This window comes from Anas acuta, chromosome 2 (assembly GCF_963932015.1).
Source record: "Anas acuta chromosome 2, bAnaAcu1.1, whole genome shotgun sequence".
NCBI classification, from domain to species: Eukaryota; Metazoa; Chordata; class Aves; order Anseriformes; family Anatidae; genus Anas; species Anas acuta.
In genome coordinates, this window is record NC_088980.1 from 147,100,914 (window position 1) to 147,116,398 (window position 15,485).

At 41.7% G+C, this 15,485-nt stretch overlaps 1 protein-coding gene across 3 annotated transcripts in view; it reads left to right on the plus strand.

The window, feature by feature from the left end:
* The window catches only part of NSMCE2 (NSE2 (MMS21) homolog, SMC5-SMC6 complex SUMO ligase), a 133,137-nt gene extending 119,558 nt beyond the window's left edge, over window positions 1-13,579 (plus strand). For 2 of the 3 annotated variants that reach the window (XM_068672643.1, XM_068672644.1), the window contains 3 exons: window positions 9,875-9,978; window positions 10,298-10,404; window positions 13,200-13,579. In XM_068672643.1, the coding sequence (XP_068528744.1) occupies window positions 9,875-9,978; window positions 10,298-10,404; window positions 13,200-13,314 (326 nt within the window). In that variant the 3' untranslated portion in view covers window positions 13,315-13,579. Of the gene's footprint in view, window positions 1-4,226; window positions 5,908-9,874; window positions 9,979-10,297; window positions 10,405-13,199 lie in introns of those variants that run through there. The other variant, XM_068672645.1, reaches the window with a different exon arrangement.
* The last annotated feature ends 1,906 nt before the right edge of the window (window positions 13,580-15,485 follow it).

Consider the following 15,485-nt stretch of genomic DNA (forward strand, 5'->3'; position numbering starts at 1 on the left):
TGACTAGTGTTTTCTGTTGCTTTTTTTAAAGGATATCATCCCTTTGTGGTCTGTACGGAAAGGCTATTTCAGCTTCTTAATCTAATGAAAGATTTCCTAAATCGTGTTACTTGTTCTACTGTTAGCATGCAAGCCACACCAAGGCAGTATTTGATCCTGAAAAATGGCTGTCAGTGCTGGCATCTGCAAATAAAAACCTAGAATAAGGGAAATACTGAATCTGTCCTTAAAAATTTTCCACTCCTCCCTGATGCTGAACCCCATTCCCACACAGGTTTACTAGCTATAGCTAAACTTGTAGAAAAGGAGGAATTTGAACTGCCTCTATGAACTAGAGAGTCTCAGTAACTCTGACCTAAGCTTAACTCTGGCCTGCAGGGCTGTGCTTGATTTCTGATGTAAAACGAGCACCGACCATGTCTTATCTTCAGAGTTTTGAAACAGGGTAGCTCTGTTGCATTCTTTTTTGTTTTTGCTTTTTGTTTTTTCTTTAAGCAGCGCATTTATTTCGAGAGACCAAATCCTGATCTTAGCACACGCAAAGAGATTGAGTGTGTTCCTGCTAGAGCTGATGTGCCAGCCAAAAAGCTGCAAGGGAAGCTAATAGTTCATTAAGAGGACAACAGCGATGTTACTCCATCCTGGTAATAAATAAAACATTGAAGAGGTGAGCTTTGTTAGAAAGATGAGAACTGCCACGTGGTTTAGCTGTGTGCTCACATTGCCATTACTATGAAGTGCAAGTGACACTGCCACTGCTGTCCCATCAATTCAACAGTAGCTGTGTCTTCCCTTGCTGTCTGTGTCCTGCTTAGCTGTTCATATTATTGCTGCTGTGTGTTTATGCTGATGGTGTTTAAGTCCTTTCTCTGTCCCATTTCACTGCCTTGATCAGGAGAGGAAAATGCTGACATGGAGGAACCTTGAGGGCTTAAAAGACCTCATGCTTGACCTTAGTTAAGCCCCTCACAGTCTGCCCACTCTCCATAAAGCACAGCCATTTCCACATTATCCGGTTTTTGCACCATGCAAAAATGTCAAGGTGAAGTCTGAAGCGCGTGTGTTGCTGTGTAAATGACACCTATACAATGGTAATGCTTTTCGGATGCATGTAGCATTAATGATGATGTGCTCTTCCAGCTATACTCCTGGCAAATAAGAATCTGCAGAAAGAGATTTTAAATAAATATTGATCAGTTTTTAAAGCTAACTACTAATTACCATCAGAAGCTACCAGGTTGCTGCAGTTATAATCCATAAATATTTATAGCTCTGGTCTTTAGCGTTAGATTTTTTCTACTGACTGCCATTCAAGAAGCCTAATCTTAAATCACAGGTTGAGAAAAGTAACTGTTCAGCTGTTCCTAACTGCTGATAGCGTTATGTTTAGCTGCACAAGCCCCCCTGACATTGTTTTGAAGGATGCTATATAAATTGGGATTGGCAACATTTTTTAATTTCTTTCAGGGAACAGTTTACTGAGGATTATTATAGTGAAGATCTGTTCAGTGTGCACAGCGTGGTTTTTGCAGAATGTCTTCGTACACACACGTGCAATATGTCTCTGCCTTAACCTAAATGAAAACCTTGCAGTTTTGTGATTGAGCAATGGCAGATCTGTAAGTTCCTCTTCAAAAGAAAAAAAACAACATAGCTGTGAGCTTTGTTTCTTAACTTGTTTCGATATGATGTTAAGTGTTGTGTGGTGTTATTTTTTTTTCATTTTCCCATGTATTTTAGCAAAAGAGCACGATTATATGAATATGACTTACCAGAAATCGAACACATGTTCTTCAGTACAAGTGATAGTTTTCTCAGAGTAAACAACCAGATATTGTGCAATTACTAGAAGATACTGGTTTCTGTATTATATTTTGCGCTTTTAGCACGGAGCTGAGACATTTGCTAAGAATGCATTTGGAAACTACTCACAGCTGTGGTAACCTGAGGGAAGGCATGGCCCCGAGCGGGTCCCAGCGAGCACCCAGGGCCATGGCTGCAGCGGGCATGAGGCCCAGGACGGCGCTGGAGGAATGGCCACGATACGTGGGCAGCTGAACCTCCTGGGCCACCCCAGGGGTGTTTCAGCAGAGGTAGTTCAGGCAGTGCAAACTGAGTTCTCATGGCGAGGTGTGAAATACAGCGGAAATTCATTTCTATAGAAGAAGCTTGGGACGTCAGCACGGCCTCTTTCTCTATACATCTTAATCGTGTAACGCCAGCGAGCTGTGTGGAAATGTATGGTGCTTCAACTGTAAGCGCTCGGCGCTGTATATTTCTAACCGAAATAATTTCATTTCTGAAGTGGTTAAGAGTTCTTGAAAGCACTCCGAAGGGCTGAGATGCATTACTAATAGCAGAATTGCGAATGTTGCTCTCACCATTCATTCATATTCATTCTGAAATGAAATATCTTGCCTAACAGTTTCTTTTAAATGTCTTGACATTGGGCTTTGGGGGATAGGAAAAAGAATCTTTTGTCCCCAGCACCTCTTCAGTTTCACTTTTCCTTTCTTGCGAGCTCACATCTGTATTCACGAGCGATACCGTGCACCTGTTTGTTCCCATGAAAGATGGTTGGTGCCATCACAAAATCACCACGGTTGTGTTTAGGGGTTATAGGTTCATGCCTTCTCGCCCTGTACCTCATAAATATTCTTAGCGATGCCCCAACACACAAACTATGTGCACAGCTCTCCTGACACTGGGTCCTGTGGCATTATTTTGGTGACTTTTTGAAGATGTTTTCCAGCAGGGCTAGTCAGGGAAGAACCACAGCTCTCTTTGCTTTCTGCCCCTCAGGTACCATGGAGCATTTCTGTCACAGGAATGTCTTCTAGCAGAAGCATGTTTCACATCAAAGTCCATCACCAGTTCAGCTTTTCAGAAGTGAATGACTACGGGAATGCACAAATGATGTCCCAAAAGGCTCACAGTCACCTCCGATCATACAGGTTACAAGATACATGACGTTACTTGTTGTTCAGAGACATCGTAGGTATGGCGTCTGCTCAGGGGCTAATATGGGGATAATTTGGCATGGATTGTTCGGAGAGCATGTGAATTAAATTTTCAGAACAGACCATCCAAGGCCTGCTAGGGACTCATGTATAAATGGATGTGGCTCCAAGCTGCTGTTAATACCTGACAGCTGTCCTCTCAGCACTCCTGTCCAGCATCAACAGTGCCTTTCTCGAATCCACTGTGGAAGTGGATTAGGCTAAACAGCCAAGAGGCACTCCTAGTGCAGAGCAAGAGCGTCCACACAGCGAGTGAATGCCAAGTAGCTAATGCATTCTGAATTCACACCCTCGCTTATTTTGCAACAGCTTCCCTGTGTAGGCAAGCCCTACATGTTCATGTCATTTGATGGTTAGCATTGCATCAGTGACATTCCAGATTCTGACCACAATGTTAGTAATGGAAAGTGGTTCATCTTCTAATGAAATGGTAGGGCTTTTTTTTTTTGCTTTTTTTTTTTTTTTCTGGTTGTAGCTTTTGCAACTTTTTGTTTCATGTGTGTGGGGTGAATTTCTTCTTCATTTTTCATGTGTGTTATTCTCCTTCTAGTCTCTGATATATCAAATGATGCTCTTGAAGCATGGAAATTGCCTGTATACTGTATGAAGCCATGATTGTTAAGCCTTTTTTATTCCAAAGAGAAGACCCAAGTAATCTGTATGTTCTTTTCACATCCTTGTAATTTAGTAGCTTATGCCCGTGTATCTTTTTTCCTCAAAGATATTCCAGTTTTTGTCTTTCTTTGCTCTTATTGTGGCATTCCTAATACTTTTGCTCAGCAGTCATATGCCTGGCACCCTTTCATGTAGACCTAGAGTTTCCTGGTTGTTTAAGTAATCTGTTTATCGGTTGGGTTTATTTTCAGCAAGCCTTTGGTGTTTAACTTGCTTATTAAGTTTGCACGTCACTGTGGGTGATGATAGTTACGATGGGAGAGTATGGCCTTCTTAGATTTTCCAGAAATAGTGACTCCTCTGAGCTTACTGATGAGCCTCCATGACATCTTTTTAGGTAAGCTTCATCTCCCCCAGGAGCTTCTTCAGATCTAGTCCAGACTGTAGGGATGAGGAAACTGCTGTTTGAAATGTCATCCACGGACTTTGAAGTGTGGATTTCTCATGTTTGTATGCAATAACAAAGTAAGCAAGAAAGCTTCCTCTCTCTGTTTTCCGACCAAACTGTTCCAGTTGCGTGGTTTACAATCAAAGGTACACTTTCTGTTCACATTCCTAGGGACACAGCTCCCGCTGCATGCAAGCCAAATTTCCCAAGATCTCAAGGCAAAGGCAACGTCTTGCTTCTCGCTCTGAATAGTGCATGAGTTGAAGGTTTCACGGGACAATTCTCTGGAGTTTTTTTTTGCCTTTTTTTTTTCCTATGTGGGTTTTGTAGTCACATTTTATTCATTAATGGATTAGACAGTAATTTTTCTCTAACTTCAAGTCTTGTTATGTCTCCTTCGCTCCCAGCTCTGTAACTGAGTGTCCCAAAACACGTCCATCAATTCATAGTCTATCTTCGTTATAAGGTCATTCTGGAAAACTGACATCAGCCAGCTCTACCCTGTAGTGAAAGGATAAAATGGGAACAGTATTTCCATTAGGAAAAGTGTATTTTGAAAGACCTACAGCTTAGTGGGACAATGTAAGGTAAAATACACATGAGCTGTGAATTTGATGGCATTAAAAAGGAGTTTGTAGAGGACAGTTGCTTTGTGCAGGATACTGTCCTTTCCTTCCCCACTCCTATTATGTAAAGAAACTCACAATTTGCTAATTTGCTCATCTAAATTACTCTTCATACTCCAGGAAAATCGGAATGGCTTATAATCACAGGACTGTCATTTTATTTTGGGTGGACCAAGTCCACGTCTATATACTCCTTACAAAATTACGTGTAAAATGGGGCATATGTGAAGGACTTGTCAGTAGATTAACAGCAAATTGCTTGGCCTGGACAAGAGCAAGTAAATTTGCTATTGCAAGCTGGAGCAACATGTTAGAGGCCACCTTCTTTAGATCAACTTGTGTATTGCAACACCAGCAAGTAATCAAATTGTAATGTACTTTAATGCAAAGCCTAGTTTGGCTTGGTTGGCAAATTAAACTATCGTTCGCCTCTAGCAAAAGCAGAAAGCCTTTGAACTTTTTGACTGCAGCTGTAGCTTGCACACCTTATTTTCCCTTTTAAAAATCAAATTAAACTGTAACCTGCAGCCTCTGCGGTAAGTTTCAAGGAAAATTAAACTGTTGCTAACCTTTCTAGCAAAGATAACTGTCTCTAATCAAGCTGAAAAGTCCAGTCCTAAATTCCCCTTTCCAAGTTTAGAGAAATTCATTGCAGGAAAACTCCAGGGGCTATTAAGTACAAAGCTATTACCTCTGACTCAGGAAGTCCTTGGGCATGAATAACTAGAGACTGGGAAAGTTTATCGGGAATTTATTGCTCTGTGCTTCCCCTTCTCTTTCATTCCTCTTGCAGAGTTTGCTGTGGATCTGTCTGGGAGGCAGGACACCACACAGCTGCTCTGCTCTGGTTCTCAGGCTCGAAGACTGATCCAAATTCAGGACACCGACAGGAGCACTGCCCTTGCTCCTCAGCATTGCCCCAGTGGTCTCAGCAGCATGTTTTGTGTAAAACAGCGATGGGTCTCGTTCCCTCCTTTTGACTTGTCCTTGGCCCTTTCTCACCGTGTGCTAGAAGCGGCCCAGGCCCAGTCACTGCCCCTTTCACTGATGTATCTAACTCTTGGATGCGATGCCCTTCAGCTCCCTCCCTCTTGTTATTTGCTTTGTCCTGCTGGCAGGAGCACTTGGCATTTGACTTGCCCTCACAACGTTCCTGTTTTGCGTGGAGCTCTCAGAGATAGGATTTTTCCCAGCCTGGGTGAGTTGCTGTTATTTCTATAGAGTCAGCAGTACAATAGACCCTCTTGGGAGCCAAGACCATGTCTGTCTGCTGGCTCAGTCTTACAAAGCCTCCATCCTGCATGCTTAACGTTACGCTTTGATTTCCGGGATTAGCGTCAGGCTGATGGCAGGTGAGAAGGCAGAGTGGTGCAGCACAAAAGGAAAGAAATCAATTAAGTTCACATTGCAACATGTACTTACTCGTGGCCAGGTTACAGCAAACTTCTCCGCCTTAGAGGAACAGGAATCGGGTAGAAGACGTTGTTATAGCCCTGGAAGCAGCAAGCAGACAGCAGTCTGTCTGTCATAAAAGTGGAAATGACAACAAAGAGGAGCTTTCCTCTGTCATTATTTTTTAATATGTGTACTATCCACGCTTAACATAATCCACAACATGGCAGGTAATACCTCTTCACTATGGTTTTCTCCTTTTTAAAAAAGTTGGCTTAAAAGTTCGCACTCTCTCGGCAGACTTGGTAAAAAACTGAGCTAAGGCACATTAGTCACTTTTTTATCAAGAGATGAAAGTGATTGAGATATAAAGTACAACCCGCTTTTAATTAAAATTGAATAAGTCAAAAACAGTTGGCAGTTGCAAAATTCATTATGATGTGTTACCAAAAATAGCTGCCTCTATGAGAATGCAGTTTTATTACAACAGTGGGCACTAATTACCTGTAAACAGCATTGCTGAGATAGCCAGATAGAAAATGTGTTAACACGCTCGTAACAGATTTCAGTTGGCTGGGATAGAAAACTAGAAACTCTTAAGTCTCTTAAAGTGTCATGCGTTAGAGTACCAAAATAGACGTATGTACTTCTGTTGCTTAAGGCAACATCTGAATTTCAGGAACAATAACTTAGTGTATTCTGCATCTGGTTTTAATTTGCAAGAAAAAGCCAGTTTTAGAAAAATGTAACCTGACTTAGCTGAAATATGCATGATTTGGTGTTCCTGTTTCTTCTTTCTATAGAGAAGTCATACTTAGAAACTTTTCTACATTTCATTTGGTAAAATTCCCTTAAAAAAACATCTTCTGATGTGAGTTTACAGGCGTAGATCTACGGTTTAGAACATCCTACTGACCAGTTTGGGATGTATGTGTGTCTGTTCTTTTGTGTCATCTCTGCAAATTTTACTGTAATTGAAAAAGTTATTTTCCTCTCTCCTTCTGTAATCTAGAACATCAAGCAATAACAACAAATCTGTGGGTGTTTTATCTGATTTATGCTAATTTGCTATTGACATGTTTGAGGTATCACTTGCATCATCCCAGACTTATGTATTTATTATTAAAAATATTAGCTGCTTATGAAAAGGAAATATTTCAAGTAATTATTCATTTGTGCTGTGATGAAAACAGGGCCCTCTTGAAACCAGGGCCCTACTCTTCCCCTACTACTTCACTGCAAATGAAGTCCCAACGTGAAGTGCTTAAGATGAGCTTGCAGCAAGAGGAGAGTTTGAATCCATGAGGATTAATATATCCCCCCTACCAGGAATGGGTCTCAACTTACCTTATTTCAGCCACTAAACATGAGACACTTGATGGGCTGCCACAATGTGCAGCCACACTGAGGGTACGTGCCAAGTTCATGAGGTGACACAAAGTACAGCACACTGAAATGGATGCTTCCAGATGCTTTCAGCAGGAAAGGCTGGAGCTGCAGTGTGTCAAAATTTGCAGATACATGAATTTAAGGGAATTCTGAATCTCATGTTCTTTGCTGGCATTACTCAGAGGAAGAAAATCAGTGTGGTATTTACATAAACCAGCCCGTGCAGAAACTTGCTCCTACCAATGTTGGGAATATTCTTTGGCCTTACTGTTTAAATGGGATTTCACCCATTGCTTTGTATTTCAAAAGCTTCCTTAAAAAAAAAAAAAAAAAAAACAGGAAAAAAGTTGTATTTTCTTTAAAATACTATGTGTTTTTGATAGAATAACCCATATATATGAGCGGTCTAAAAATAATAGAAAACTGGTAACTGATGCAAGTCTTTTTCTGCTGTCTCTACTACTGCAGTTTCAGTATTTAAAGGTAACTTTTGCCCACTTTTTCCTTCTGATTTGCAAATACTTACTTCTGTTAGGGGGTCAGTATCAGATAAAGGTATGTTAATATTCTTGGAGATGAAAGCTGTACAGCTATTACTGACATCTGATATTTGAGCCTCTCTTCCCCTTGCATCTGCACCCTACTGACTGAGTGAGGGCTTGCTAACAGAAAGAGGAATACCCTCAGTGCTTGCCTGCATAAGAATTTGCAGGAACCAGGGTCAGAAACTTTCCTGAGCGATTGAGAAACTCTTGGTATGGGATGGAGAGAAGGGCAAGCTCTCTTAAGGAAGAAGAAAAACACACAAAGGAAGAAAACTGGCAGAGCGAGAGGTGCTGTGGTGAAGTGATGGCTGCAGTCCCCATGCCAAGAGTCCCTCACCCAGAGATGTGCTTGCTCCGTCCAGGCTAGGTGTGAGAGACTCTGCTTGCTCCAAGGGTGATGTCTTCTGTTATCATCCGGAAGGTGATGGCATTGTACAGGCACGCGGGACTGACCCTAAGATAGGAAACACTGGTCCTTAACAAATGTGGAGGACTGAATACCAGGGATGCAGAGATGGGCTGATAGGAAAGGGAGCCAAGGCTGGGACTTTGTAGAAGGCAAAATCCTAAAATGACTTTAAACCCTCGGTGTTGGCTTGTGTTTCTTTCTGCCTCATAGGCAGGCAAGGCAAACTCAGGCCACTGAATGATTTCGTCCTCTCTGAACCCTGTGTTCTTGCCTTGCAAACTGGCTTGTGCAGCTAGAGAGAAAAATGTCCCGTTCAGCTTGGGACACCTTGAGAAATACACCCCGGGGCACTGCTGCAGAAACACTGCAGAGTTCCCCCAAAGGAATGGAAACACAGGGCAGGTGTTAACTTCATTTGTATTCCCAGATAACACTGCAAGATAAACAAATGTGCTCCACTGACAGCCCAGATTCACTATAACAGGACGAAGTTAGGAAAAGATGAAACAACGTGTAGACATTTATTAAGGCTACACTTAGCAACAAGGCACCCTCCTGAGCTGTTCTGGTGTCTCCGTTTTGACTCTGACTAATTAGTTTCTGCATGAAACCCCAGGCTGGCGTGCCCGTGGGTACGCAGAGTTACACCTTGCCTTGCTGTTCTGGCAGAGGCCGGGACCTGCAGCATCTCTGGCTCAAGGTGGATTTCCTCCTGCCTGTCTGCCCTTCATTCCCTGGCCCCGAGCCATCAGGTGTGCTCTGGGAGACGACGGTATTTCGTTTTGGTAACCTCCTTAAGGTGACTCCAATAACGTTTCTGTTGTCTATCTCAAATAGCACATCCCTAGCTTTTGTTTTTCACTAATTGTAGTCTTGTTAAAATACAGAGCCGTCACTTTACAAATGATGTATTATGATAAATAGTACAAATTCCTCTTAGAGCATATACTGTGTATCCAGGCTGTATAGCGAGCCCATCTGTGACATTCAGACACAACCAATCTTGAGGGCAGGACTGCCAAATCTCCAAAAGCTTCACCTCATCTTTTATCAGATTTTGGGTACTCATCTGCAGGCTACTGGTCTTTGGTGAACTTGAAAAGGGGAAAACCAAAGTCTTTACATATATATTTAGGCCAGCTTGCTTTCTTTCCCAGCTCTCCATTCTAACATTGGCTATAAATAGCTACCGGAAAAAAAAAAAAAAAAAAAAAAAAGGCTGCCATTAAGAAATCTACATTTTCTACTATTTTCTACTGTAGCATGGTCTTTTTTGCATTATAGGGAGTGGATGCAGAAATATGTTGTGCTATAGTAGATATTGCTGTGAGATAATGCTTGGCATATGCTGGACTTTATTTGCTTTTTTTTTAAAGTATTGGCTATCTATATTAAATATTAAATGAAAATTGTCTTGTTTCCTATTATAGTTCGCCTTAAATCAGATAATAATGATAATGATGCCATTGAACAAATCGATGAAGATATAGCTGTGACTCAGAGTCAGGTGAACTTCATTTGTCCCATTACACAGGTATGCTATCACTGCTACTATAACAGATTGTGAAATAGCTATTTCGTAGTCTTCCTTGGATTGTTCATTACAAATCTGTAATACTTGTGAAAAACCAGGCAGTAAAAATTACAAGCATTATCAGAAAGGAGCAACGCTGTTTGGCAGAAAGCACCTTATAAGTAGCAATGCAGTTCACCGTGTGGGACCTGACCCCGTAATCTCGGTGTAATGCAATGTATGAGTGGTAAACAGACTTCCTGCTGTTTCGCATACATTTCATAAGAAGCACTTTCATGGGCATTATCAGCTCCTCTAAATAAAACCTTATTGATTACAGGTGGAAATGAAGAAGCCAGTTCGAAACAAAGTCTGTGGGCATTCCTATGAGCAAGATGCCATTCTAAAAATTATCCAGACTCGAAAGCAGCAAAAGAAAAAAGTCCGGTAAGCTAACAAGAATGTGTGGAAAAGCTATTTGCTTTGCTGTGTAAGTGGAATTTTACTCCACTTGTTCTAGGAAATGTATTTGGATTGGCAAGGCTGCAGGAAGTAATACTTCAGTGTCTGCCCAAGTCACAGTCTCCTCATTAGTACTGTACGCATGAAGGATCTTTTTTTTTCTATTTAATGAAAACAATGTGCAAGGAAATATTCAGGAAGTGTGTGGGGAAGTTACAGCTACTCACGGTACCTGCACAGCAGAATAAAAGAGATTTTATATAGCTGTGAACAACAAAGAGAAGCTTCATAAAATCCAGTTGCTCATTTTATTTCCGCTGCTTATTTAGCAAGCCTTAGGGTTAATGAAAAAATAAACGTCTCCGCTGTGCACTCTCTTTTGCAGTTATATTCCAATACAATTAGAAATAAGAAATAATAAAAGTCAGTCTCCTAGGTAGTATAGAGTTTAAGAATGATCAGATGGGATTGAGTACTTCTTACTGCAGTGCAGTGAGATAATTCTGACTTTATAGCACTAAAGCAGCTTGCCACTTTCCACATAGGACATATTTTGTTGAATGAGAACATGTAAAAGTTAAATTATTAAACCAGAAATTCTCCTTGAAAAGTTTAAAATTAGAATTGTTTCGATTTTCCAAAAAGAACCCCAACACCTAAGTGTAAAAGAGAAAAAAAAGGTCTCAAACACTTTTTAGAGCACATGGAGTGGACATGCTATGTCATGAACTGTCGTCATTAACTTCACATTTGTTTTTACACCAAAAATGCTAGAGCTTGATGTTTTGGGGGTTAATGACCTCATGGTAACTTCCAAGTTGTGATCTTAATAAACACTCAGTTTGCTCAGGAAGGTCTGTAGAGAGTCTATCAACCTGATCTCTCCAGAGATAATGCTACAATCAGCTGACTTCCTCCATCTGTAGCTCTGGCATTTCTGTTACTCCACACGCTCCTCCACATGGGTACAAAGGTGGAGCAGGACTTCTTATTCCACGCTTCTTCCTGGCTACAGGGAAGCGCTGCTACCAGATCAGGCACCCATGGGGATGGCTCTCTGAGGAAGGGGAGTTGGGAAACAGCTCCCAAGCTGGAGAGGACAAAATGAGAGTTGTGGAGGACGGGGTCAGGCTCTGAAGCAGGTGCTCAACAGCCCCGAAGCACTACACAAAATACCTTCTGGAATATGGAACTGAATTTAGGATGTCCATATCTAAACATTTCTCTGTGGTGTTAAATCCATCAGGAAAAGATCTACTCTCTACTACCATGAAAATGAAGAGTAAAAGCTTCCATCAAAGCTGTAAAATGCCCAGCTTTAAAGCTACGTTATACCCAAACTGCACTGATTCGTGCAGTCTGAATCCTGGCAGTTCTTAATCTTGGGTTTTGAGCTTGCAACCTTCCTTTTGTTACAGTAGTTACTCCAGCATGGTAGAAAAGCCAAAGCCCAGCATTAACCAGACCTCGCTGTAACTAAAATAAGAAAGATTTCCTGCTTTTCCCTGCCCAATCTCACTGACTTGCTCTAATTTTAACGTTTCTTGAGAAAATGCAGTCTTTAAAAAAACCATAGCCTGCCGTGGTGGGAAGCCAGGCTAGTGCATGCAAGGAGTTCCTCATTCGAGCTCACCACCCTGGTCGTGCTGCTACTTTTCGGTGTGTTTGGCAGTCCCCTGGCTGAGCAGCAGCTCTCCAGCTGGCACAGGCACAGCCACCAGCTTTTGTGCTGGCAGACGTGCCGTATTCTTGAGGCCATTCTGATGCATCTGGTTTGCTCACAATTTTCCACTGCGTGGAAGGACACGCTAACACTTTGTGTTTACAGCAAACCTTGGAAGCTTTTCTTCGGACTTGTTATTCATTAATCTGTGAAGTTATTGCTCTAATAAGGTGATAAATGGGAAAACTGAGGCACAGAGCAATTAAGTGGCTTACTCATGACAAACACAGTAAGCTGTGGGCACGTCTGGAATAAAAGCTGTGAGTACTGAATGTAAATAAGTTCAGCACCCGAGATAAAGATTATTCCTAATAGGGGAAAAAAATCAGAAAAAGTATGATTTCTGACCACTGGCACGGTCTGTGAATGTTTAGGCCACTGCCAAAGGAAAATGACCTCTGGTCCCTGAATATTTTTCAACAGTAGTATCTTTCTCTGACTGTCTCAAGTGGTTGTAAGCCATTTTGTATTTGATCTTCATTTAGAGGCTGTTCATTTGACCCCGTCTCTCCTTTCTGTGCTTTCTCAGTTCATAAAAGGACTGGCAAATTTTCACACCGACTTGATGTTTCCCTGATTCATCAGTCAGCCCCTGCAAGTCTCCTTCTCTTTTATCTATTTTCCTAGAAATTAATTTCCCTATTTATCTATCAGTGAAGATTATACTGCTCCACTGCAGGTTAATAGGGCAAGAAGTAGTTACCTGCAGCTTAGAGAGGACGTCAAAGGGAGAAAGCAACACAGCTATGTTTCTGTGCAGTGTTAGTACCCTTACTAATGCGGGCAGCTTGTGTACAGGGAGCAAGAGAGCGATCCCCAGGTGAGAGGCTCCACCTCTCCCCTCTTCCTTCCTTCAGCTGTTGATTCCCTCCGCTGTAGATAAACGGATTTATTTTTCCCAACAGAGAACTGGTGAAGCGGAAAAGAGGTAACGAGCTGCTGATAGAGAGGGTGAATCCCAGATAAATACAATAAAACAGCAGATGTCGTTTAAAAGCCTGTATCTGACTAATACAATTCTTCTCATTTACCCGAGTCTCTCTTTTCTTTTTGACAGCTGCCCTAAAATTGGCTGTAGCCATGATGATGTAAAAGAATCAGATCTAGTGCAAGACGAAGCACTTAAAAGAGCGATTGACAGTCAGAATAAACAAAGCTGGTCAACGCTGTAGAAGTCAGCTGGAGATGTTGCTGCCACAAAGAAAATTTGTTATTAGAGATCTTGTGAGATAAGCTGCTGATTGTGAGCAGGTTGTGTAACTGATTGTTATTTAAAGGGTTTCATTTATAGGCAAAGTTGAAGGTCTCAGCTGTAACTGGAAGTGCTTTCTTAAACTGCCAAATATGAGGGATTCCAGTGTAGCTCATTGTTTTCTCCCCTTTCTGAAATTCAAAAATCTTATATTTGATAAATAAAATGTGATTTTGGTTATTTAACTTTCCGTGTCAACGTGTTAATTATTTCAGCCTGTTAGAGATGCAGATTCTGCCAGCATTTAAGAGTGATTGCTTCGCTCAGTGTTTCACATAGCTCTGTTACTGTCTCTGTAAGTACTGGGAACACTCAGAGTTGGGCACTGACCACAGTTTACCCAAGTTATATGCCCTGCTTGGGAGTGCTTCCCTGTTTTGATACAAACCTCAAGATACTTCAGAGGAGCTTAATTTCCATGACGTGCTACACGTCTGTACCTTGTGTGTGGCCACACAAATTTACCGCTCACCTTTGGGGATCTTGGCCTTGTTCTTATAATCATTGAACACTCTGCACTAAATTATGCTTCTCTTTTGAAATGCAGAAGCTCTTATTTCAGATTCTGTGTGTGTGTGTGGAATTCCCAGGGAGCTTTGCTGTAACACTGTATGTTAGGAGACTCCAATTATTTACAGATGTGTTCCAGTAACTAATTTGTAGACAATACGAATATATTGTAACCATATGACTTGAATTTAAAAACAGATAACCAAATATTATATCCATGCATTTAGGTACAAATTCAATACAAGATTTAAGCTTTGTGACACTCGGTATTTGCTATTGAAATTGATCTGCAGACTAGCAGATAAGATGCTAGGTATATGCAGCAGAAAGAGCCACAGGTAAAATGAGCTGCCTGGGTTGGTGGTCAGGTGGCATGTCCAGAATCACAGAGTGGGTTGGGTTGGAAGGGACCTTAAAGCCCATCTGGTTCCAACCCCCTGCCCTGGGCAGGGACACCTCCCACCAGCCCAGGTTGCCCAAAGCCCCATCCAGCCTGGCCTTGAGCACCTCCAGGGATGGGGCACCCACAGCTTCTCTGGGCAGCCTGTGCCAGGGCCTCACCACCCTCTGAGTGACGAATTTCTGCCTTATATCTCAATCTCAACCTACCCTCTTTTAGTTTAAAGCCATTCCCCCTTGCCCAATCACTACAATATCTTGGCATGTGTGAAACTGAAAATACAGGGCTCTTTGAGCTTTGGGATCCTTGGTGGGTTAGATGTTGTTTTCCCAGGTCATTTTTCTGAACTTACAACCTGACATTTAATATAAAATGCAACCATGTTACCAAAATGCTAAGCTTTTCATTCTGGGCTGCTGTTTGCTAACAGCTTTCCTTTATTAGACCGTTATTAACCCCAATTGCACTTTGAGTGCAAACCACTTCAAGATGAAATTATTATTTTGTAATTGAAGAATATTAATCTGCAAGCTGATTTCATAGCTAAAAAAGGGAACTGGGCCATTATTATTTGCACTGAGCTTTTGTGTTCAAAACACTTCATGGGAATTAGCTGGATAATTTTCATAATGTGGTTTAACCCCAAAGGTCTATCTTTTCAAAACTCAGTAGTGATCACGAGTACTTCTGTCTGGAAGCCCAGCTGAAATGTTTGAAAGAGGCTGGGAGGGAGACTTGAGCAGCGTGTACTTGTTCGTCTGCTTATGTGTGAAAGTCAGGTCCCTTTTCAGACATCTCGGGTCTCAGGCTAATCGCTTTTCAGAAGGTGGGTTGCTGAGTTTCAGGAAAGTGATACCATGAAATACCACAAGGGAGGATGTTAACTGTAGTATTGGAATAAAAAAAAGTAAAAACCAAAACATAACAAAACAAAAGTGGTGGTTGTGGTGGTGGTGGTGGAGGGATGTCCTAAGCTGTTGGTAGCTTTTTCTCAGAAAGAGAAACCTGTGTGAAACCTACGGTGGCTCCACAGTTTGCAGTTTCTGATAGAGGTCCGTGCATGTTGTCCTCGTGGATCTAATTCCTTCCGTACTGGTAATCAGGCTCCCAAATTTTCAGAGGCGAAGATACGTCTACAATTTCCATGGCCGCAGCATCGCACCTCAAATTTAGTTCATGTA